This window comes from Echinops telfairi, unplaced genomic scaffold (assembly GCF_000313985.2).
Source record: "Echinops telfairi isolate 266 unplaced genomic scaffold, ASM31398v2 ScPeMD7_7457;HRSCAF=8495, whole genome shotgun sequence".
NCBI classification, from domain to species: domain Eukaryota; kingdom Metazoa; phylum Chordata; class Mammalia; order Afrosoricida; family Tenrecidae; genus Echinops; species Echinops telfairi.
The window spans coordinates 36,772,926-36,773,547 of record NW_022111357.1 but is presented as its reverse complement, the minus strand read 5'-3'; the positions used below and the strand labels follow the sequence as shown (position 1 = coordinate 36,773,547).

Genomic DNA, 622 nt, shown 5'->3' with positions numbered 1-622 from the left:
GGCGTCTAGCGGCCTCCTTCCTGCCAGATCCTGCCTCCCGCCCCATTAGTCATGGATTCTTTTGATGGTCGTCATCCCCTCAACACAAATATTATTAAACTCTTAGCTGAACTCCCTGTGCGCACCAGCTTGAAAAATGCAGAGCCCCCCACCCCCCGTGCGTGGGAGGCGGGCCTGGCACAGCGCAGCGGGTCCAGTGCGGCCCAGAGGTCGGCTGACTGTCTCTTGTGACTCAGTTTGCAGGGTCTAGTGCCGACGGCACCAAGCGGGGCATGGGCGTGGACATCTCCCTGCTGAGCTGCCAGTACTTCCTGGCCCAGATTCTGGTCTCTCTGGTCCTGGGGCCCCTGACCTCGGCGGTGGGCAGCGCCAACGGTGTGATGTACTTCTCCAGCCTCGTGTCCTTCCTGGGCTGCCTCTACTCCTCCCTGTTTGTCATTTACGAAATCCCACCGGGGGAGTCTGCAGAAGAGGAGCACCGGCCCCTCCTACTGAATGTGTGACACACCACTCAGCCCTCGACCCGGCTCAGCTCTGGACTCGGGCCTGTGCCCTGTCAGGGCCCCCAGTGGGGCAGGGGGCCAAGTTTCCCGTCGGATATAAATAATGTGGTGAAACAAAA

The 622-nt window shown here is 60.5% G+C and overlaps 1 protein-coding gene across 3 annotated transcripts in view; it reads left to right on the top strand.

Annotated features, from left to right (window-relative positions):
• Positions 1-622, top strand: part of SLC45A1 (solute carrier family 45 member 1) — a 29,532-nt gene extending 28,910 nt beyond the window's left edge. For all 3 annotated transcript variants that reach the window (XM_045299283.1, XM_045299281.1, XM_045299282.1), the window contains exon 10: positions 237-622. In XM_045299283.1, the coding sequence (XP_045155218.1) occupies positions 237-503 (267 nt within the window). In that variant the 3' untranslated portion in view covers positions 504-622. The remainder of the gene's footprint in view (positions 1-236) is intronic.